The 23640-nt window shown below is 38.8% G+C and overlaps 1 protein-coding gene across 1 annotated transcript; it reads right to left on the bottom strand.

Moving 5' to 3' along the window:
- Positions 1 to 1670: 1670 nt before the first annotated feature.
- AZI2 (5-azacytidine induced 2) lies at positions 1671 to 21164 on the bottom strand. Its single transcript, XM_065753695.1, has 8 exons — positions 20995 to 21164; positions 14551 to 14774; positions 13674 to 13799; positions 13287 to 13386; positions 11852 to 12000; positions 8502 to 8563; positions 5137 to 5252; positions 1671 to 2537 (listed from the first exon to the last, which is right to left on the bottom strand). The coding sequence occupies exons 2-8, from the start codon at positions 14767 to 14769 to the stop codon at positions 2170 to 2172; spliced, it is 1140 nt and encodes a 379-aa protein (XP_065609767.1). The 5' UTR covers positions 14770 to 14774; positions 20995 to 21164; the 3' UTR covers positions 1671 to 2169.
- Positions 21165 to 23640: the final 2476 nt, after the last annotated feature.

Genomic DNA, 23640 nt, shown 5'->3' with positions numbered 1-23640 from the left:
CAGCATGCTCTATGGGCAGTTTTGTTCTTGAATGGGAGAAAACAAATTAATTCCTTCACATTTGGAATGACCTTTATATAAAATCAGTTATTTAAAGCCAAGTAAAAAGTTTTCGCACCAGATTCTAAAAGAGATTTAAAAGTTAAATCAATGTCAATCAAAAAAATTATTTTAAAATCTTACACAGTAGAGCTCCTTCATTTAAGTAGTGATGATGTTGATGGCTGTGGAGTAATGCACTCCTTAAATAAAAGATCTCCATGAGGACAGGTTGGGGGAACCCTGGGAAGTAAGCTACATTGGAACTAGACACTGCGTACTCAATGCAGCCACATGAGAAACGCTTCCTGCTGCTTTGTTATTACACAGGTAGTTGGTTCTATCAGCTAAAGCCGAGTGACTTGGATTTGTTTTATGCATATTGGGTTTTGTTCTATTACTTTCCAAGAGATTGTACTCCCCTGAGTCAGCTGTGTTCATTGATCAGAATAAATTCCGGCATCTGACACCATTTCCATTAATCACAGACAAGCCACTCTACGTGAGCAAGATAATAGAAAGATAAAAAACAGTATCTGGTGAATGGGAAACATTATTTATGTATGCTGTTCACTAATACAGTAGAAGGTATCTGAAGGCATTCTTATAACTTTAATAGACAAACTGAAACAGGAGAAGATGGGCATCATGTGAAGCATTTATTCCACAGGGAAGGAAGTGACTGGAGTGAGTGGAACCACACAGATCCTGCAGCAGCTTGCCTAAATAACACCTTTACAGCCTGTCATTACAATGGTCATACCTTTCCCATGGTTTGTCAGGCAATTTTAAGGAATTTGCTACTAAACAACTGTGGAATTATTATTACATTTTTTTTTTTTTTTAATCACACTGCCCTTACGTAGGACCTGTGAAATTGAATACTTAATCCCCCCACACACATTTTTAGTAACATTTTTAGTACCACCTTCCCACTCATTACAGGTTAAAAGCACCATGGATCTAAAATACAAAGCCTTTTCCTTCAAAGTATTGAGCAGTCAAATCATTTACTAAACCTTGTTGTACTTCACTCAGATAAGAAGCAAAAGTTTTTTAAAAAACTAGGTGTAAATTGTATTTGTCTAAAAACAGTACCTGGCCTTAAGATGAGACCCCAAAAAAAGTTCTTGGACATGCAATCAAAGCAGACAGTCATAATCTGAGTAACTTCAGTTCTCAACAGAGTACTAAAGATACCACAATTATTCTATCGACACCATGTCCAATTAAATTAAGGCTTTATTTCTTGTATTAATAAAAGAAAAATTAGTAGCTTTAACAACCACACAAAAATAAAGGTTCTGGTGGAGTGCAAAGGAGGCACGGTAAGGATAACTGCACCGTGAACAGGAATGATTCTGCAGCAGGCACAACTGTGTGCACAACTCAAGCAGCTTCCCACAGCCTGAACAGGCAGGGGGAACTGTGCAGTCAGAAGTCACTGCTTTTAGCAGCGTTACGTATGATCCTTTTTAATTCATAATGCCCAAAACCGTGATCCAAACAGGAAAGCCTAGAGGTGATTCTTCCCTTGCCACCATCTCACATAAATAAAGACTTTAACAAAAATCTCACTTTTTTGATGAAAACCACATAAAAACACATTTCTAATAGAAAAAAAAAAAACATAGAAGCAAGAAAGTTAATTGAAAGGAGAGTGGGAGAGAGAATCCAATCATCATTTCATGTCTTAATCTGCAAAAAAAAAACACTGTGAAAAACAAGCTCAGGGCTGTCAGAAGTTTAACGTGATACCAAATACTTTCCTGAAAACATAATAATAGCAAACAAATACCAAATGAGATTGTTTTGTTTTATTTCAAGAACTAACTATTTGCTGTAATCTGGAAACATACTCCATTTGCAATACAAGTCTGTCTAAGCTCCGTGCTAGATTTGTTCACATTATACCATCACTGCTTTAACTTCAAGGAACTTGCTTCTTACTTACAGCAGAGGAAGACAGATTTCTGTTTTAGAAATATAAAAAAAAAACAACAACAAAAGAAACCCACTTCAACCAATTTAATACCTCTTCAAAAGTACAAGCAGTAAGGTGCCTATTCAGAATCATTCTAAAATGCCACAGTTCATTCTAAAAATGACTTAGTCCTTGTGCAGACAGTTTTAATTACACTGATCCAGGTAATCTGCCGGACAGTTTGACAAAATCTTGCTATTTGTTTCCCAAAACATGTTCTCATTAGGTTTTGGAGGACTTGGGAATACCCAGGAATTATCTTCCAGAGAGCTCCTTCCGTAAGAATGGTGTTCCTGAAATGTTTTACCATCAACTGGAATGGGCCTCTCATCTGTCCACGCTTGCAGAATTACCCTTTCAGATGGGATTTTGACATGTCCCAGCAGAGGGGGTGCTGCAGCACTGCAGTGTACTTTATCACTTTGTGAGAGTTTTTTATACACTCCCCCGGACGTCAGATTCTGCTTTGTAATAGTCTTCAACTCAACACATTGCACTGGTGCAGAAGAGGCAGCTGAAATAGATTGAAAAAGGTTTTTAAATTGCACTGGATTATTTAGTGCATTTTTCATATACTCTGATATATACAGCAGTTTAGCAGGTATATTGAAGCCTGGCTTTTCAACCTACCAATTTTCAAGTCATCTTTTGCTTTAGCAACTATAATTAAGCGTTACAAACTGAATACGCTAACTTCTTTGGTCAGAGTTTGCAAGACGAACCAGAGATCCTCAAATCACAGCGTCTAAAATATACCCAACACCATCACCCATTCCCCACTTCCACACAGGCTGACTGAAGAATTTTTTTGACAAGACTGGAACGAATGCTGTAACAGAGGACTTCCATGTGCTTGGAAAAACGGACCAGATTCAGAATATTGCTTACACAAGAGCACACGTCTTCCTCCTTTACTGATTCTTTTAACAAGTCGTGTTCTCAGGCTGCCAAGAACCTGAATTCTCACAGTCCATGAAGCAGAAGGAGGAAACGCGTGTTCACAGGTTCCCTGTACTTCAGTATTATCTTTGAAAGTAAAGCCACAGACTGCAACCTTCAGCCACCTGAAATTCCAGGCAAGTTTTTAACTACATTAGAAAGGGAAGGATTTTGAAACGGGACAACGTTTACCTGAAAAGAAAAAGCTACGTCAATACATATCTGAACAGACAAAAAATGCTCAGGTCCCGTTTCTGTAGCGCTACCTCAGTGGAGTAGATAAATGATTCCTACAGTTAAAAAAACTCACGGGCAGTTTTCCAGAATGATTATGAATTTGAAGTAGGAATGGTGATCTGTATCTTTAGCTCTTAAAAGAGCAGCCAGTATCTTGGTCAAAGAACGCAAGTGCAATTTGTCACTAAAAATTAAAAGCTGTTAGCCAACTTGCAAATGTCAGCCAAAAGCCTTTCCAACAATAGAGACACTGTATGTGATTGGGCAAAAATGAAAGCTGAGCTTCACATGGTCTATAGAAAAGGCCTTTGAAAATGTAACAAAAATCCATCAGCAGAAACACATTTGTTGATGTCAGCTGTTATTTACGTTGGGAGGCAAGTAGAATACGCAGGTTAACTGACAGTGTTAACATAAAAACAGCAATGAATAATGTTCTGCACATTTTACACACCTTGAAAGATGATTATCAGTAATAATAAATAATACAAAGCTTCCCACATCCCTCATATTTTATGCTTACAGCAGCAACTAGTTTGTTTTTTGTAAAACAGGTAGCACTACAAGACTTTTAAGTAAATTCTACCCCTGTTCAACTAAGCCAGTGTTTTTCTACAAATGCCAGCACAAGTATACATATCTGCCTTGCATTTCTTAGTGTGGCAAACAAGCAAGGTATACAGAAAGAGTTTGAATTTCCACCAGAGTTGTCCACCTACTCTTACATCCTTCTGAAAATGTTAATAGTTTATTAGCCAAGAACCAGAGAATGATCATTAATCACTGTGGGCTTCAGATAAGCCAGCCATTTCACCTGGAGGTGAATCCTGTCATTCAAAAAATGAATTCATTTCACAAACTGAAGCATAGGAAGTTCTGCACAAATGTGCGTGGGAACTTCTTCCCAGTGCAGTGACGGAGCAGTGGCACAGCTGCACAGAGAGGTGGTGGAGTCTCCTTCTCTGGAGACGTTCCAGACGCACCTGGACGCCTACCTGTGCAACCTGGGCTAGGGAGCTGCTTTGGCAGGGGGCTGGACTCCACGATCTCTGGAGGTCCCTTTCAACCCCTACAGTTCTGTGATTGGGTCACTGAGCCCAAAGCTGCTAAGGAACAAAAAAGGAACACTCAAAACTGTCACCAAGTTCAGTTTCTCTGACCAGTATCTTCTGTATTCTCAACACAGTAAAATACCACAACTCAAGTGAGCAGAAAGCAAAGGAAGAACACTGAAATAAACAGACTGATAAGTCATGCCTCAACAAATAAGAACCTTCCTGTAAAGCATTTGGCTGAAGAGAAATATACATACAAAACAGAAAAAACATCTGATGAACAGCTCACAGAAGTTACTCTCCTCTAACTCTTTGCAAGGCAGCAGCAAAAATAAGTCAGTTTTGTGTAACCAGTCAGAAAAATTCATCCTGTACAGCACTTTGCTTGAAAATGCGACTTCTCAGAATGCTAACAAAATATACAAACAGAATAGGATTTCAGTCTCTTAATGGTCTAAATTTAAAATGCTGCCAAATTAATACTGTATTGGGAAAATGCTAAACTGGGAAAATAAGTCAGCAATTGAAAGAAATGATATATATCTTTTAATATGAAGTAGTTGTGGTAAAAGGTCAAATACAAGTAAACTTAACACCTCAGCCTTGTGCACATAAGCAACACTTGACTGAGAAAAAAGCCACAAGGGGAACAGAATACAGTACCGAAGGAAAAACACATCAGCAACACCTTTATGTGTGAAGTTGACCAGTATAAGACAGAAGCAAAAGCAGAAAATGGGTAGGCTGGAACCATAGTATAGGCTTATCAACTTCAATTGATGAGATTCTGATAAGATATGATAGCCAGCTTCTTTCTCAAACAGTACAGCTTGGTTCTACCATTTGTTTTTGTAAGGTCTGTTACTGTAAACACTGACTTGCCTTTCTTGGTCGCTGTTAAGTTTGTTTTCAGTTTTCGTAGAACCTCAGTTTGCACTTCAGTCACTAGCTGCAAATTAGACATTTCTCTCTTCAGTTCCCAATATGCTTGCTGCATGCTTTCAAAACAAAAAAAAGAACATTCAACATTAAATATGTGCCATCTCCAAAGCACCCCAGTGCTCACTAACATTTCTGAGGCTTATTGACTGGCTTCGCCTGACATATATTGCCCATTTTACTACAGTTCCAGAATTCAAAACAAACCAAGCACTTCTGATGATTACCTTAAAGTGAATGAACTTCTTATATGACAGCCTTTGAATATTATACTCTTTTGTATTAGAACGTATAACATATATTAAGATAGACAATATGAATAACTTCAAGTTGCCCAAATGGAAATAAGAAGCCTATTCTCCAGTTTCATTATCTTAAACTCTCTTCTCATAACATCAGTAGTCCAAAAGGAATTGTTTTATATATATATATATATATATATATATATATATAGAGAGTGACCACTAAATTGTAAAGGTACACTCTTTCAGAGCATAAGCTCTGAATGGCTTTTAATAAATGACCATACACACCACCACATGTTACAATCCTGGACACGTCAACTGATCACAGTCTTAAATACTCAATCAAAAATGCATCCTTGAGGTTTTACACCATTCACTTCTCTATGATGATTTCAGACTCAACAGTAGAGATACAGAGAGCACACACACATGCAGATCAAACTAAAATAATTCAGCGCAGTGTTTCAGATTTGAGTCACCTAATTTATATTAATATACTGATTTATCAGAAAAGATAAAAATTAGAAACATCATTCATTATCTGAGTAGGAAACAACAGAATTAGCAACAGCAGCACTGCTTCAATGCTGAAGTTTCAAATAATTAGCTAGTAAGAAAGTGAACATGAACAAAAATCCAGAAAATCCACATTCATACTTTAAGAAGTTTAGCTAAACCTCAGGCCTTTAACTGCAGAATCCTTTTGGAATTGAATGTTTAATATAAGAAAATCTTAAAATAAGAATTTAATAATAAATAAAAATATTTATTTACAATAAATATATTTTTAATAAGAACATTTTAAAATAACCTCAAAAATAAGCTCAAACATTAGTTATATCAGAACTGTCCAATAATTTGCTGTATTTATACATAAAACTGGTAAATATAGTACAGCACCATCCAGAAGGAATTCTGTGACGTAAGTTTAGCTCCTTTAAAGGATCTTGCAAAGGGATGTTAAGTAACAAAGTTCCACTTAAATCACACATTTTTATTGCTTTTGTAGGTACTGACCTAGAGCCTCATTGCAAAGACCGATCTTCAAAAAGACTGAGAACCAAGGGCTCCCAGGTGTTTGGATGTTTACCTGGTACTGCCTTCTAACACATAATGGGACATAACACATAAAAGGGATGAGGCTGGACTCTTCTCTGCAGTGTGTGTTGATAGGACAAGGGGAAATGGCCACAAACTGAAGCATAGGAAATTCTGCACAAATGTGTGTGGGAACTTCTTCCCAGTGCAGTGACGGAGCAGTGGCACAGCTGCACAGAGAGGTGGTGGAGTCTCCTTCTCTGGAGACGTTCCAGACCCACCTGGACGCCTACCTGTGCAACATGGGCTAGGGAGCTGCTCTGGCAGGGGGTTGGACTCCATGATCTCTGGAGGTCCCTTCCAATCCCTACAATTCTGTGATAGTATAAACCTTGAGTATTTCAGCTTCTCTTCCCATATGTCATTGTGTATTCTGCCCACTCTACACTTTATGGGAAAGCAAAAACTTTAGCCACAAATACTCATTGTTTTTACTGTTCTCACTTTTCTCTTAATACAAAGCTAGATTATTTTTCTTAAATACAAAGCTGGATTTAATCAATTTATCTTTTATTCCCTTTGTTCATATTACTACAGTAAAAGCAAAAGAACACATGAATTGTCCAACTCTCAGAAGCACGTTCATTGCCAATGTTTTGCCAACAGTCCCCTGCCTGAAAATCATAATATAATCACCTTAAAAAAGAAGGCTGTATTATATAAGAAGATTTTAGAACCACTACAACTAAATCTACAGAAAAACAGTGTTGAAAAGTGAAAATCTAAAGACACACTAGGTAGATGCTGATAAAAGAGAAATATTTACTTTCTAAGCTTTTAACAAGCTGTAGTTACCTCTATCCTTCATAAACAGGGCAATCACTTACTACAACTAATGTTTCACATATGACTTTTTTCAGGGATTTTTTCTTTCCTTTTTTTTCTGTACCCCACAGGTTTTCAGATGCATTTACCTATTCCAAAAGCACTATATGCTCATTATTTATATCACAGTACAATAAACACTATGCTGTACACATGTGAATTCTGATGGCTGCCACCTAAACGTGACTTCTTGAAATAAATTTGCTTTGTAGGATCAAAGAGAGAACCGTTCTACCTTGAGCTAACACCTTTTTTCAGACATGTAAGACTATGAAGCTCTGGCAGAAACCACAAGAGTGCAAATGGTACCGTGTGCACAGCGTTATCATTATTACCCCAGAAGAGATATGAAAGAAATATCCGTAGTGTTCTTTTGCAATGGCTGATTTCCTCTCATCTCTTTTGTAGCCAAGAAAGCTAGGAGATATTCCTCTCAGCAGCCTGCCATTAAGAAGGAATACTCTACCCTCTAGTGGAAAATCGGGGAAGTGCACGAAAAGGCATAACTGGGTGTAGGAGATGGAGGTAGCGTTTCATTTCTTTGAGGCAGAATATTCGGGAACTTCTATACAATCACAAATTGTTTGTTTCCATAAGAACTTAAAAAATATTACTACGTCCAGTTCTGGACTCCTCGGTTCAAGAAAGACAGGGAACTTCTGGAAAGAGTCCAAAGGAGAACAGCAAAGATGATGTGGGGCCTGGAGCATCTCCCTTATAAGGAATGGCTGAGAGAAATGGGACTGTTAAGCCTGGTGGAGGCCGAGGGTGGATCTTATCAATGATTATAAATACCTAAAAGGCAGGAGACAAAAGGTTGGGGCCAGGCTCTTTTCAGCAGTGCAAGGGCCCAGCAGCAGAACAACGCCAATGGACACAAACTAGAACACAGGAAGTTACATACAAACACAAAGAAAAACAGTAGCGAGGATGACAAAGCACTGGAACAGGCTGCCTACTCATTCTTCACAGAACGCGAGAGAAAAAAGACAATGATTTTCCTAAATGAGTATGCCTGGACTTTAAATCAGATTATGTTATTTGAATTAACACATTTGAAGAGGCGATAAGAATATCTACTCACTCATGTAACTCTCAGTAAGCTAAGTATATAACATGAAAGCCACTTGATTTTCATACCTCTGAATGGCTTGCCTTTGATGAAGGTCTCCATTTAACGGATTTTCATCTTGGTCCTGGTCCTGCATAACAGAATGAAGAAAGCAAGAAAATTAACAGAAGAACTCAAATCTGTCAAAAAATACTGCAATAAACTACAAGTTAGCTAACACTAAACATCACAAGTCTTCATCTGTGTTGGCTGCAGTAGTTTTCAAAATGAGCATAAAGAATTCTACTAAGAATTTCCACTTAAAATTCCTAAGCAGTCTACTTACATGAAAGCATTCTTCAGTCATGAATTCATTAACAAAACAGCATAGGTAATCCTATAACATGCTGGTTATATATGGCAAGAGACAAAATGCTTCAAACCAGCCACCGCTATATTTTTAGTATTTTCTGTTACAGCTGAGTCCTTGGAATCTGTGCTTCTCTGAAAAGAAAGGCTTGACAAAAATTTTTGACTTCCAAAGAGTTTGCTGTCTAGGTATGAGAACAGTATTTTTTTTTCTTCCAATTTTCAAAATTTTCAGTAATTTTCAAAAAAATGCTGACCTGTCATTACCATATTTCTTTGTATTACACTTGAGAATGTCCCTTCTCCTTGCTGCTAAAGGCTTTCCTACTGCTCATTGGAGATTCAGTTTCATTGTTCAGAATCTCAGTTGCACTATGTTACCCTACATTTGAAAACATTTTTGGTTTCTATATTAAGTAGTTAAAATGAACAAGTAGAAATGATATTAAAATGAAGTTTTTTCCTTCTGTTTGTTCTCTGCAACAAAAGCTGCTGGCATAAGCATTATTTCAAGAGAGCTATGTCAAGTATTCCCTACAAATGCTATTTTACTTTGTTCATTCTCGGAACATTAATTCTCACAATGAAATCTACAATCTTCAATTATTTTTATAAAAGTAACCGAGGACATTAAAACTGCAGAGAAATTTAAGTATGCCTTCCAAATTTACAAGTTATTGGAAATATCTAAAATAATACCAGATTTAAGTGAAAGCAACAAACGACAGCAGTGAAGAATAACAAAACACCTTATGTACCTTCCAAGTAATGTGCTTTATCCCCACCTAGTGGAACAAACAGACTACAACTGAGACAAGACGATGCATGTACGTAACCTTGGATTGTGATGGCAGCAGATTTCAGTGACTTGTCAGGTGAGAACCCAATGCTCCAACTATACATGCTCAGAGAGCAGCAAGGGAGAAAGACATTATTTGAGACTAGCTGTGTCTAGTCACTGAATACCCAAAAGAAGTTGGGGTATTCATTAGTTTCATCAAAAAGGAATCTAATTACCATACTCCAGACTGCTCCAGAATGCAAGGCACAGTAGGCAATGATGATTAGAAGATTTGCTTCAAAAGTACATTTCTGTAGTAATGTAAACATGCCCATAAGAAAAACAGCCAAAGAAACGTTTCCAAATTAAAACAAATCCTGTTAGAAAGCAGAATAATGGCCATGCAATTATTCTAAGTCTTAAGTACCCTGCACATGGACTCATAAATACTACATGAAACAAAATTTTCTACTAATTTGTGATCACAGAAAGTCTAAATAATCATCTTCTTGAAACAATCACATTTATTTCCTTTATGGCCATAAACTGAATCATAGGAAGTTCTGCACAAACGTGTGTGTGAATTTCTTCCCAGTGCAGTGACAGAGCAGTGGCACAGCTGCACAGAGAGGTGGTGAAGTCTCCTTCTCTGGAGACATTCAAGACCCACCTGGACGCCTACCTGTGCAACCTGGGCTAGGGAGCTGCTTTGGCAGGGGGTTGGACTCCATGATCTCTGGAGGTCCCTTCCAACCCCTACAGTTCTGTGATTCTTTAAATCTGTTGTATAATTTCGTTGTGACTGCAGAGTCACAGAGACTGCCACTATAATATATAAGTATTAAGTATTCACGAGTTTTTATGTCCTTTATCTTAAATTACTTAATGTATTTTATTACTGTTAGAGTAGCTTAGTGTTTCTTTCTGAGATCCTAACCACATCTGTATTATACAACGATTTCCTCACAGCAGCTACCTGCCCGTAAAACAGAAGAACATCAGAGAAGCACTGGCAAAATTGTGGAAATCTGTATTACACTTCAAGTCCTGATGGAAAATCTACTACTAAAAAAAAATTATTTTGCCATTTCCTTCCCTCCTCACCCTCTGTATTGGTCCTTTTTACTGTCCAAAAGACCTATAGGAGTGAAAAAGAGGAGGGAAAGAGCAGAAACTGATACTTATCTTGGACTGTATTTTCCTTTTCTGTCTCAGATCTTCCTTTCATTTTCCTATGCAAACTATCAACTCCACCATATTAGTTCCTGCTTTCTCATCTTAAATTCATCATCCTATATTAGGCTTAACAGATCTTTGCCTCCATGTCTGTCACACTCTTCAGGTAGTTGCACAACTAGTTCCATTCTCTTCTAGTACTTCACATTTTCAAGTTCTTTCTATTCCCAGTTTTCTTCTGGCGCTAGGACATTCTCTTCTAGCCTCAGATGCTCAGATCCTATTGTGCCTGCTATTTTACCTGTTTCTTATGGGCATCTCAAAGTAAGACCCTCAACTACCAAATCCAGTTCTCACCCATGATCTCATCAACAGCAATCAGTTTACACAGCATCAGCTTTGTCCCCTATAACTGTGAAAGACTAGGCTCAATTACCCTTGAAGATATGCCAGACCTAAAAGATCATTCAACAAGCTGAGGCTTCCTCATGCAGACAGAGCCTTAAATTATTTCATGTGCTAGGGAGGAAAAAAAAAAAAAGAAAGGAAAGTGATCTAAAAATATCTGAACTTGACAGTGTGGCTTAAAGGCTGAATCCCGTTACAAAAAACAATCTGCCTTCCCAAAAGACCTCATGCCACTACCCTAAAGATTAGTGCCAGAGTACACAGCTCATGATGTGTACTCTGACTCATGATGTGTATTCTTTAATACAAACATTCCACTGTTGCTTTTTAACAAAAAAAACCCCACTGTTCCACTGTTCTTTTTAACAAAAAAAAAAAAAAAAAAGACCATACTTTCCCCAAACTTTCACAAAAAAATTTAGCTCTAGACAAATTGCAGCACAAACCACTTCGGTCTGAATGGGGTCATAAAAGGAAAAAGCCAGCTTTTCTTTCCACTGTTACACTGTATGTACATGCACTGCTTCCAGAACTAAGACAGACTAAGAGAAAATGTAGACTGACTTTACTAAGATTTTCATCTTGCACTAAGTTATTCTTCACATCTATTTATTTATCCTTCATGTTGCTTGAAAAGAGGATTCAAAGTAATGCTGCAACAAAGTCAAAATTATTAAAACAAAAAATACTTAAAAATGCAAGTACCTTCTGTTTAGATCTCAGCAATTCCTTTCTGAGACTATTGCACTCTTGCTTGAGGTTCTCTAGATCCTGTTCCAGACTCTGTACTTTCAGGTCACAGTTCATCTTCTCTATTTCCCAGCTGGTCTGAGTACAATTCAGACTTTTCATAACTGTAAAAGATAAAAAAAAAACAATTGGATTTTAGTCCCAGTTCAAGGACTCCCATAAACCTACGGTTTCACCTCAACCAGTTCACATCCTCTAACAACCTAATTCTGGTAAATACAGAAGTCAGTCAATGACAAAAATACATGGTATATACCAACTTACACAGTTCTTTCAGTGCTTTGAAAACGTGAGCCTTTTCTCCTCAGGTTTATACTGCTGCACAGTTTACCCTTTTTTTGTTTGTTTGTCTTCTTCCAAGTTTGCATCTCAAGAAATTACAAATAGAACATCAAAAGATGCAATCAAAAGAAAAGGAAAGCCTTGAAATTACATAAGCCTTTATTTGACAGAAATAAGATCACATATTTACTATTTAGAAGCAACCAAGGATGACTGTAGCCTCTCACCGATTTTAGGAAGCTCGTTAAAGATGACAGAACAACAGGAAGAAAATCCCGTCTTCAGCTACATAAAAACGTGCAATGGAAGCAGTACATCACGTGTGTGGAAAGTAATGCAATTTAAGCACTGCAGTTTTTAGAAGAACTTCTCAAATGTCTGCATTTACAGAATCTGAAGCCCTATCTATACTTTTAACCTTATACAGATTGCATTTTCTCATTGTCTTTTCTTGTATATAAATAAAGACATTTCCTCCCACATTTTATCTTACCCATCATCTAAACAGCACTTCTAACAAAAGCAGTAACATTACATGGATTTTGGCTTTTGGAACTAATGAAGTATACAGTTTGTTTCCACACCTGCTTTCCAGCAGGATCTCTCCAAATTGCATTTATCCACCCTTCCTCATCCTCCAGCCCTTTAAATAGCTGAAATGCAATGCAGCTACAACTATACATACACCAACTGCCATATACAAACAGCGAGATAAAGCACTACACCAGATCATCTACAGGTGTCAAAGGAAGTGACACCAACTGCCATATTTGATACTTGAAGTACTATGCCTCTGCTCCGCTTGATAAGAAGGTGGTGAGGTCCTGAGATGTATGTCATTAGCCTATTAAAACTGTCAAATAGCACACCTTTCTCAAATTATTAAAATAAAATGCAATGCAAGAACATGATAGCCTCAGCTCTTTACCATGGAGCTCTGTGCCCCCTGATAATTTAAGATACATGTTATCATTTACAAGACAACACAAACTCAAAGTACAGCATTTCACATTTTTTTACCTAACTTCTATAATTAAAATTCTTACTGCCCTTAGTTTGTAACATAACCAGGAAAAATAGGGTGTACTACAACAGAGGAATGGAGTACCTTGCTGCGTTTCCACTTCAGTTTTTAGTTGTAAGAGCTCTACTTCTTTGGACTGCAACTGTTCATTCAAGTTTTTCAAGGATTCCGCAGTTTCTTTCACCTGTTTTCAGAAAAGAAAGCAAAAAAGAAGGTTTTCTTCTATCATGTCTGACCTTTTTTTCCCCTAAATAAAAGATAATTATTCCCTTGATCTTTTTAGCCTAACCTGGTATGAAAATTAAGATACTTAACAGTATTGTTTTCCCACACACAGCATCACCAAGTATTCAACTGAACAAGTGATAGAAGAACCACCTCAGATATTCAGCAAATTAAAATTGATACCACAGATAACACTTACAAACTATGCTGCATTCACTTTTTAAAATCATTACATAAAAGACATACCATTTTATCCAGTTTGCTTTTCAGATTATCTCTGTCAATGCAGGCCTCTCGGTAGGCTTGGTATGCCCTATTGACTTGCTCACGTCCAACTGAACTGCATTCCTCCTCCAGACGGGAGCCAAGCAGCTGCAAGTTTAAGGTGAGATGAGAAATAAGAAGTTCTGATTATTATACAGAAAATCACAAATTCAGCAAGTGCTTTGTTTGAAGACTAGAAAAGAAATTAATGAAATACACTGATATGGCTTATTTTTATTTATTTACTTTTCAAACATGAAAACACATCAAAAGCCATTTATGAATTCTGGTATCTCCACCCATACTCAGCACCTGCTAGCACAGTGCTAGAAGTACTTAAAAACAATCCACAAGTCACTGACAATTACTTTATTTTTCAAAGTTCAAATCATACCTGCTTATGTAGAAAGTTCTAATTTTAACTCTCACACCATCCTCTTCATTGTTTCTCCTGCATACTTGTTTTAAAAGTATTGAGGCATTTGAAAGCACTCCATAACTGACACAGATGTTCAAGACATAGCTATAAATATTTCCTTAAAAATTAAAAGAGCTTTAAAAGACAAATACAAAACCAAAGCAACTTTGAGTATCTCCTCTTTCAGGTCTTAATTTAATGAAAGTATGGATAAGCCAGTCATAAAACCAGTGCATCTCTGCCCCTTGCTTTTGTATTTACCCTCAAAGTATGCACTCTACTCATTTTGCCCTTTACATTTCTCTATCCCCACAAAAAATAAAACAGAAGATAGAAAATGTGCCTTACCAAACTTTCTAAGTTTCCATACACTTTGAAATTAAGAAAGAGTAACGAACTCATTTGTTTCTTGGTAAAGCTGCTAACTGCCCTTTTTCTTACCTTCTCTTCTAAAATTCTCACTCTTTTCTTTAAAAAGGAATTCTCCTTTTCTGTCTCCTTCAGCCGTTTCTTGATGTCTTCATATGCAGTGACAAGTGCAAAGTGTGAAGCAACAGACTCATCTCCACTGTAAACAGGAATCTCTCCATCTCTCTTATGACTGTTGTCTGCTTTTTCATGGTTCAAAATACAGATGTCATCCTCTACCAGCTCCTCCATGACACCTGCTTAAAAAGAGAGCCTGAATATAATTCTCACAAAGGCAAACTCGTCTTGAGTCTCAATCTCACAGAAAATCTTAGACTCATTTTATATCTTGAAATAATTTTAGGAAAAAAAATCACTGCTACTTTATAGAAATATTTTGAGTATGCATCAGATTTATGAGCTCCTCATTTTTATTAAAATGTAACATAATCTGATAATCTTCGTTAACAAATACCTCAATTTCAAAGAAATGTCCGATTAGAGTTTTTGCAAGCCAGTACTGAACTATAGTAAAAGGTTATAGTTGTAGGAAATCAACTATGCTTCCTGAGCACAGGCACGCCAAAAAGAAGGTATCTAATTTGATGTGTTCTTCAGTGTAGATGTCTATACACTTCCCAAGTTTTATAATACAACACGTGAATTACAGCATACCTAGTGACACGATCTGTCTCAACATGCATGTAAAAAGCTGGCAGAAATCAGAACAGGCAAACGCACCTGGATGACAAATACTGAGTAATCATTACACTGAGTTTTTGTTGCAACACATACTATGCTATCTTAGTCTCTAAGCTTTAAGGCAAAAGTCTCAACAGCTTTCCCTTAACGTTACTAGCTATCACAAACAAGTTCAAGGCTATTCAGTACTGATTTAGTTACCAAGATTCCTTGCCTTTACGTGCTGTATTAATGAACACAGAATTTGAGCATGTTTCCCCCAACTATTAAACAAACTATGGACATTACCGGTGTCAAAAGTAATTTCCTACGCTCTCCCACACAAATCCTCGGGTTGCTGATTAGACAGCAAACCAACATAAATGATGGAATGAAAGAAATGAACCTACTGAAACCAGCTGGTTTCTTCCAAAAGAGCAAGCCTTCCAAATAAGTTACAGACTCAGCATGCACAAATATTTTATAGATCCAAGCGCGCCCTTGAACGGCGCTCACCAGGAGAACCAGTTATACTGACCTTCACTTAAGAGATCTCGTTTAGCTTACAGTACTAGAGAACTCTAGACCTCTGATACTCCTCTCTAAAGCAGCACTGGAAGCTATTTACAGTACAGATAATCAACCTCCACAACGTTCAAAAGGGTTTTAAATGCATGCTTTTCTACACGTCAGTGCACAAGTTTTCAGAAGGATCTCGTACAGGTATTTTGACTGCTTTTATGGCATGCTAAGAGAAAATAAAAGGTTTCCACAATACAGAAGTTCTCCTGCAAGACAGGTGCTTGGGAAAGAGTTTCTTCCATCACAATTTCTTCCATTCACAATTAACTATAATAGTAAACATCACTGCTGTCTGTGCTTAGTGAGTATTCCTTTTCTTGTGCATTTCAAAAGGTTTCAAATCTCACAACCTCTACAAGCATCCAATCCAAATTTCTAAGGAAAAGAGGTGCTACAGTGCCTGCGCTGGATAGATGCATGATGTTAGTAGTAACACACACTGCTAAGTGCTGCATACATTAAATGTGCACAGGGAAAAAATGCTGCAGAACAGATTTATAACAGCACTGCTAAACATACCTAAATAAAGAAACAAAACCTAATAATAAAACAAGGTCAGAGAAGTGCATTTCTGCTGCAAAAACCTATCTGAATTATTAAACAAAGAAACAAAAACTCACAAAACAAATCCCCAAGTTATTTCTCCTGTGCCTACTAAGCTGGTATTCAAAGGACAACAGAAGATAGAAGCTCATACAAGAATAACCCTGGCTATTAAACAGTAAGACGAGCAGTTCTGTAAAGGTCACCACGAAACACTTCACACAGCTTTGCTGCACTGACAGGGAAAGGAGAAGATGAGAAGACCAGATAAAAAGTTCTGCTACAGTGTTTAATCAATGGGCAGAAACCCATGAAGGCAAAACTTAATACAAATGGGATTATATCTGTATGAAATCCCTAGCCGTAGCCTTTCATTCCGCTGTTTACAGATAGGAATCAAAATTCAGTTTTTCCACTACTACACTATATTATTTACAAATTATAAGCTGCAGGAGGGTAACTGAAGAAGAGCCTTCTGGCACACTATGTGTAATTAGGATATTGCACAAGTGAGGGCTCCCCAGGTCTGTCAGGGCAGAAGGGAGAGCAGCTCACAGAGTCTCAGCGCAGCCTCTGCCTTTCATTCTGTTCGCCTTCCCCAGCTCAAAGCTACACATGAATGCTCTGCTGCAAATGCCACACAGCTGTCACTCCAAAGCACTTGAGTGAATCTGGAGCTGTGTGGAATTCCAGTGCATAAGATAATCTGCTATGGTAAACAGTTAACACGAGAGCTTTTCCACTAACATATTTAAAGCCATATGCAATATCAAGCTATTGATGTTTATGATTAGAATTAATGTCCATCTCAGCCTACTTAAAGGAACTTTACAATCCCAATTACTACACACTCCACCACAAGGAAGGTCTCCCCAGTACACGTCTGTCCATATCACATTTATAATTTATAGGATGATCTGCACATGAAACAGCATATTTCAAAGGGTTCTAATCTTTATTTCGTAAAATAAAAACATTAAATGAATAGCAGTATTCGCTTTTGTAGGAAATAATTCATGTTCTCTACAAAAAAAAAAAAAAAAATCAACCAAAGCACGCTGTTGACAGGATGTAGTGTCAAGTTCTACTAGAAGAATGTGCACAGCTTTTAAGTGTATATGTTTGAGCAGACAGCACACGTAAGCCTTCTTTTGGCTGGTGCTTTGTAGAAACCACTTCTGTTGTTCATTGGCACAATGAAAGTTCCAGAGCAGCTTTAGGATATAACACGTTCAGTATTTTGAGAATAAGAATCTTTTCCCATTTCTTACTAATAGTTGGCAGAAACACAGCTCTTCTCTTTGTGGAGCTTCACAAATATCAATCAGCACCATGGGAGGTAGTTAAATATAAAACATATTTTACATATGAGGAACACCGTTTAAATGAATGCCAGGATGCAAAGGCTCTAATAGCAACCAGAGCACTGCACAGATTGTGTAGTTTGAAACCCCAACCTCATACGTGGAACAGGAGGAGAGATGGTAAAAGCAGGATTATGTGAAATTCTTCTTAGTTTCAAGCAGATTCCCATTTTGCCCTTTCTTGTGCTTTGAAGGAGCGTGGAACAGTTTTCAAAACATTTCCAAGCATCAAATGAAAAAAGACTAGAGATGGTATTTTCCTGATTTCTTTTCCTAGGCCACTGGGAATCAGAACCGTTTTACTGTTTACCTCTCAGACTTGAGGACTTTGACTTCACAATGGCAGTAGGAACAGCCTCCAGATGTTAATATTTAGTAGAGAGCTTGTACTGGTTTACCCTGCCTTACATAAAAGGGTGTGTTTGTGCACATAGGCATAAAAAGAAAACAATTCAACAAATATATTTGATCCACAGAAACCCTGAATAAGGGTGTTGCAGCCCCTACCTTCATTTCAGAAAGGCTAGTCATGTTTTTTACTTTTGAAAGAAAATCCAGCCAAACAATGGCACTTAAGCAAGCAAGACTTCCATTCTCCTTAGCAGAGAAACAGAGTACTCTGAGTTGGAAGGGACCCACATGGATCATCAAGTCCAACTGCTGGCTCCATAAAGCATCACCCCAAATGATCAACATTTTGCCAGAAAGTCGCACGTAAGGATAAAATGAAATGTTCTGACCTTCTCCTGAAGTTTTGTTTGCAGAAGAAAACCTTATGAAACTACTTCCATGGCTTCCTGAAACAGTAGTTGTCAAGAATGTACGTTCACAATCTACTAACAGTCTACTAATGCTAACATATCATAACAGGGAAAGTAGATTAAATATTGAAGGCTCAATAATGAAAGTGAACAAGTATACATCAATTTGAGCTTGGAGAATGTTAACTACAGAAATACATCAAGTACAGATTCAGAATAAAAACACCAAAAATAAAAAGGAAGTGTAAGGACAATCACAATAAGGACACACTAAATAGGGCTAAAATAGATTGAAATATAAATAGGGTTTATTCACAATACTAATTAAGTGGATTAACTGTCTCTCCTTAACAGAGGAAATGAATGCACTGTAAACCATGGCTTGGGTCAGAAGGAACCTTAATTCTCACTCAGTTCCAACTCCCTTCCATGGGCAGGGTTGCCAACCCTCCCCTACTATTTCACATCAGAGAGCTCAAGTTTCCTCCAATTACAGTCCCACACTACAGAACAGCTTTTTAAAATTCATTTTTTTTAACAGACACTTCCTCCAGTTTCAGAACAAAAACTTTTATAAGCACATCCCGGTAGCTGCTAGCTTTGGGCACTGCTTATTCTTCCATATGGACAAAGTCCACAGCCCTCCCTCAGAGCCCATGCTGACAAGGACTCAGCTCTGCAGTTTCAGCACACCCAGTGCTCTTCACAACCACGTCAGCTAAGTGAGACCTTCCAAATACTTTCACTTTGCTGCCTTCAGGAAACGCAAAGTTATTGCCTGTATGCTCTCAAACCAGAGTTCATCTGTCATGAAATCTGCCCAAGCTCAAGCATACACCCAGATTTCCTCAGGAATAACAGGAAATTTTTTTTTAAATCTCAATGAATTCCATAATAAATCATCACCTACAAGAGCAAAAGAAGTAACATAAAGCCTGTTTTATAACAACAGCACTAGATAGATTACTTTCAATCAGAATCCTTAGAGTTGGAAGGGACCTGTTAAGGCCATCTAGTCCAGCTCCCTTGCAATGAACAGGGACATCACAGTTACATCAGGGTGCCCAGGGCCTGATCCATCCTTGCCCTGAAAGTCTCCATGGATGGGGCATCATCCACATCCCTGGTCAACCTGTTCCAGTGCCTCACCACCCTCACTATAAAAGATTTTTTCCTTATATCTAACCTAAATCTACCCTCTATGAGCTTGAAACCATTTCCCCTTGTTCCGTCACCACAGACTCTGCTAGAGTCTGTCCCCTTCTTTTCTGTAGCTCCCCTTCAGATGCTGAGAGGCCATTATCAGGTCACTTCGCAGCCTCCTCTTCTCCAGGCTGAACAGCCCCAGCTCTCTCAGCCTGTCCTTGCAGGAGAGGTCTTCCACTCCATGGATCATTTTTGTGGCCCTCCTCTGGACACACTCCAACAGGTCCATGTCTCTCCTGTACTGAGGACTCCACACCCGGATGCAGTAGTTTTCATCCGACATTATCTTGACTGCCAATTTGCAAATACTATGCACCCTCAGCATAATACATTCAGCTCACCATTTCATGAATACTGCCCCTCCCTGCTTCCCCTGCCAACTATCAGAAAAGGAGAAGAAAATGGAATTTTCCAGTCTTCTAATATTGTCCTCCGACATTTGTGGCCACTGCACCATATAATCCTGTTTATTAAACAATCAGATTAATCTTGAAATTCATCAGAAGCACAGTGCCAGAGGAATACCAGAAAGAGCACTGTGTGTTTTTCTCGCATCAAACATAAGTATATTCAAAGGTTACCGAGAGAATCACATGTTCTCACACTAACATTATTTTATTAGACATTTTTTGGTGTTCTCCATTAAAAAATATTAACTTTTTAATTAACATTAAAAAATATTAACTAATGCAGCAACATTTTAGTAATTGAAGAAAGCTGCTTTTAGTTGTTGTTTGTCTGATTTGCTTTCGCTTTCCAAAATGTCATCCTCTGTAAAACACGCAACAGGTCCTAGCGTCCAATTGCAAGTCTCCTCCCACTAAACCGTCAGATAAATTCACATTCGCTAGATTCACACATTCAGGTGTGGTGAGAGCCTTGAGTAATTGTACGAAGTCAAACGGAAAGGCCTCACCTGTTGCAGCTATAAAAAGCAGAGTTCAGCTGAATTGCAGTGACAGCCCTTTGTCAGCTCACTGACATAGGTTTACCTCCGGTAACCTGGAGCAACCACGATCCTTTGAAAACAACTTCCCGTTCGCAATCTGCAAGCGGATATCTTCCAACATTCAAGTTACGCTTCCCAAACATCATTTTTTCCTCCACAGACGCGCTGTCAAATCTCATGACCATCCAACCATTTTCCACGGTAAGAACGCCACGTAACTATTATCGGGACGCGCCAGAGAAGACTACTGTGACAACAGCCCTCCCCTCACTGCACCTTTCCGCGCCCTGGAGAAGCGATGCGTTTAAGGAGATTAATTCCCCGCCAGGTGAAGCATGAGGAGTTTAAGCAGGGGGTTGGCACGCGGAGCCGCCCCCCACCCAGCACCCACCTCTCCCGGCCCCGCTGGGGCCAGCCAGGCGCTCAGCAGCGGCCGCTCAGCTCGGCGGAGGGGCAGCACCGACTGTGGCGGCGTCCCCGCTCGGCTCCCTTCGCGCTGCCATCGCCTCCGCACGCCGGCCCGGCCCCCGCGGTCACGGGGAAGTCCCGGAGCGTGACCGGGAAGTCAACACGCGCGTGTCGTGACGTAGGACCTCTCCCCGGAAGGAGAGAGGCGTGCGGCCGGACTCCATGTCCCGGCACGCCGCTGGGGCGCGGAGCACGCCGGGCAGGGTGCTGAGGGGCGGTGTGCTTTCTTGTGACTTTCAGTGACTGCCTCTGTGGTGTGTTTGGTCTTTACACGTCCTTATTAGACTAGGATATTTGCTAGTATACTTCTTAGTATACTTAGCACTACTAGGAAATAAAGGGTTCAACCGCCTTGGGGCTCATCTTTGTGGGTCAAATTTATCTCCCTTTTTCTTAGCGATCAAAAAGTTACACAGGCCGCAGCTGTGTAGCACAGATAGAGATGAATAAAGGTGGCAGCCTGTTCATGTTAAATAGGTAGCAATGGGGTCACAACAGTAAGAAATCTAAGTGCAAACCAAAATGGAAATGGTTATCTTCGGAAAGTAAACAAATGCCTCATCTGGAATAGTGTGACCTACTCACCTATACTAACCCCCATGACTCACTTAAAATTGACCAATTTAGAAGAGTCTGTAGGACCCTCTCGGAACTGGCTGACTCAGAACTGACTTAGAACAGTCCAACGTAGCCAACCGATTTAGAACTATCCTGTAGATGGATTTGGAACCATCTGCTGGAGGTATTTAGAACTGACCAACCTAGATCTGAATGAGTGACTGGCTTAGAACTGCCTGATTTAAAATCAACCGATTCCCTCAGAGCTTGACCTGACTTAGAACCAACTGACTAACTCAGAGCTGCCAAGCTCCTACAGAGCCTTCCCTTCAATTCACTTAGAGCTGCTGGACACAAGTCCAATTTAGAACTATTTGTCTGACACAATCAATTTGAGTTGTAACAGACCATCTCAACTGGAATACACTGTCTGACAGACTACAATGGACGACCCGACCAGTTCAGGACCAACTAATCAACTCAGAACCAACGGACTGAGAGAGAAGCATCTATCTAACCGACTTAGAATGGACACACATAGACCAACCAACCCAGAGAACCCTCTTACTCATACTGAATAGTCCTTTAAATTCCCAAAATGCTGTCTGAAACAAACATCCATCTTATTTAGAACAATTGGTCTACTGAACAGGCTTACAACCAACTGACCAACTCAGAACGCACACAGAACCCATCATCTTTTCTCCGTTCTTGTTGCAAGAGGCCTTCATTGTTACCATTGAAATGGAAGCAGCCTAGAACACAGCTGAGAACCGCCTTGATGGAAGGGGTCTTCGAAGATCATCTAGTCCAAAGTCCTGGTCGCTTGAAGGCTAACCAAAAGTTAAAGCAGTGTGAGCCTCTGTTGGCACAGCTCTGTGCCCTTCCCCTATGCTGTGTTCAAAGGAAGAGGATCCCAGCACCTCCCTCTCCACTTCCCCTCCTCATGGAGTTGAAGAGAGCAGTGAGGACACCCCTCGGCATCTTCTGCTCCAGAGTGGGCAACCCGAGTGTCCTCAGTCTCGCCTCATAGGACTTACCTTCCAGCCCTGTTACCAGCTTTGCTGCCCACCTCTGGGTACAATCAAGGACCTTAATGTCCTGTGCAAGAAATTGCATACCATGTTGAAGATGAGGCATGTCAATGCTAAATATAGAGGGAGAATCACTTCTTTTGATTGCATCAAAACAGGTAAATTCTCAGTACTATTCACTCCAGTGGTTTAAGTCAGTAGAGCAGTGTGTTATTTACAGAAACTAATTATACAAGTTTTTTTTATTTAAATAGACAAACAGAAAAAAAGTAATTTTATCATGAGAAAACACTGATCAACGATAGAATACAGTTGTTTACTATAAATTAAACTAAATAACAATATATTTTCCTTTAGAAGAGAAATTAAATAAAAGATATCAGATTAAGAAACATTAAGGATACAGAAGACAACTGAATTGCAACACTGATGCATTAGAAATGTTTGCCTGGAACAGCTTATTCCCTGAACTCTATTAAATTCTCTTGACTATTCCTACTAATGTAGGATTTAAATAACATACAATTAGAGTGATTCCAAATGTTTTTCTTTATAATTATAATAAAATAAGCTTGCTATAAAAATCAGCATGCTCATAAGAATGTTTAGATTCACTTTTGCTGGCGCAAAAGCTGCTTAAAGCTTTGCATCTTTTGATTCAATTTAGCTTAGCCTTCAAAATAAATCTCATTCCTCATTCTGTGCAAATTCTTGAAAATACAAAAACAAGTCTCAGCCACTATCCTCAGATGCTTCCCTACACTTGGCATCACACGGAAGTATTGTAAAGATCATAAAACACATTGTTCACAAAGGCAGTGCCACAGCAGACTTTCTGTTGTCTTTGCAATCCTTTTGTATCACCACAGTAGGGCAGAAGGGTGCATTACAGTAAGGAGAAGAAAGTAAATAATATTAATATGTGCAATTAAATCCTCACTATGTATTTCTCTTAACTGTTGTTGAACTCTCTGTCA

Source organism: Cyrtonyx montezumae, unplaced genomic scaffold (assembly GCF_038088225.1).
Source record: "Cyrtonyx montezumae isolate F1298 unplaced genomic scaffold, pur_monq_1.0 scaffold_8, whole genome shotgun sequence".
In the NCBI taxonomy this organism is placed as follows: domain Eukaryota; kingdom Metazoa; phylum Chordata; class Aves; order Galliformes; family Odontophoridae; genus Cyrtonyx; species Cyrtonyx montezumae.
The sequence above is the reverse complement of the archived record's forward strand: the minus strand, read 5'-3'. Positions and strand labels throughout refer to the sequence as shown.